The sequence below is a fragment of the Apaloderma vittatum genome, unplaced genomic scaffold (genome assembly GCF_000703405.1).
Source record: "Apaloderma vittatum isolate BGI_N311 unplaced genomic scaffold, ASM70340v1 scaffold13470, whole genome shotgun sequence".
Lineage (NCBI taxonomy): Eukaryota > Metazoa > Chordata > Aves > Trogoniformes > Trogonidae > Apaloderma > Apaloderma vittatum.
In genome coordinates this window covers 8,491-9,198 of record NW_009692929.1, presented here as the reverse complement: position 1 = coordinate 9,198, position 708 = coordinate 8,491, and the positions used below count along the sequence as shown (strand labels likewise).

The 708-nt window shown below is 58.1% G+C and overlaps 1 protein-coding gene across 1 annotated transcript in view; it reads right to left on the bottom strand.

Annotated features, from left to right (window-relative positions):
* The window catches only part of BRPF1 (bromodomain and PHD finger containing, 1), a gene marked incomplete at both ends in the record, with an annotated part of 10,346 nt that overhangs the window by 1,155 nt on the left and 8,483 nt on the right, over positions 1-708 (bottom strand). Inside the window, one exon of the mRNA XM_009874274.1 lies at positions 4-183. Within this exon, the coding sequence (XP_009872576.1) occupies positions 4-183 (180 nt within the window). The remainder of the gene's footprint in view (positions 1-3; positions 184-708) is intronic.

Sequence of the window (708 nt, the reverse complement as noted above, 5' to 3'; positions counted from 1 at the left end):
TGGGGGGGCCCGATGGGGCTGTTCCCGTGCCCGGGAGTGATCTGGCTGTCTCGATTCTTCGGGGGGCGCCCTGGACGTTTTGGAGGGCCTGCAGTTTTAGGGTTCTTCTTGGAGAAGAGCACTGAGGTCCTCCTGCCAACTTCATGTGCTGGGGTGGAAGAAGAATTGGGACCCAGACCTGGAAAATGAAGGACAAGGCGTCAGCTGCGGTCTGGGGGACCTGGCAGGTACCGCACAGCAGCGGCACCGAGGAACGGCTTCGTTCCTTGGAACAGTTATCTCCGAAGGCACTCCACCCCGAGCTTTGCCATGCCTGCGCCCTCAGGGTCAAATCATCCAGTCTGCTGACAGTAAAAGCAAGACGGGGATGTCAAAGAACACTCCACCAGGCAGGGATGCCCTGCTTTCTCCCAGGCAGCATCCTCACAGAAACTAAAGGCAAGAATAGGAAGTGAGCAGGAATAAACCCTTCCCACAACATGCAGCAGTTGACAAGGCTTGAAGGACAAAGGCCCTAAAATGCTCCCTGCTTGTGGAAAAGCCCACTTTTCCTGGTGCCTAGGGGGATGGGACTAGGATGCAGAGGTGGCAAACCCCCAGTGACACCTGGCAGCTCTGCCTGGAGCTTTTGCTGTGCTCCCCGGGGAGCTCAGCTCAGCACTTCTGACTAGGAGGCCAGGCAGCTCCCAGCCCCGGGAGGGCTTTTGA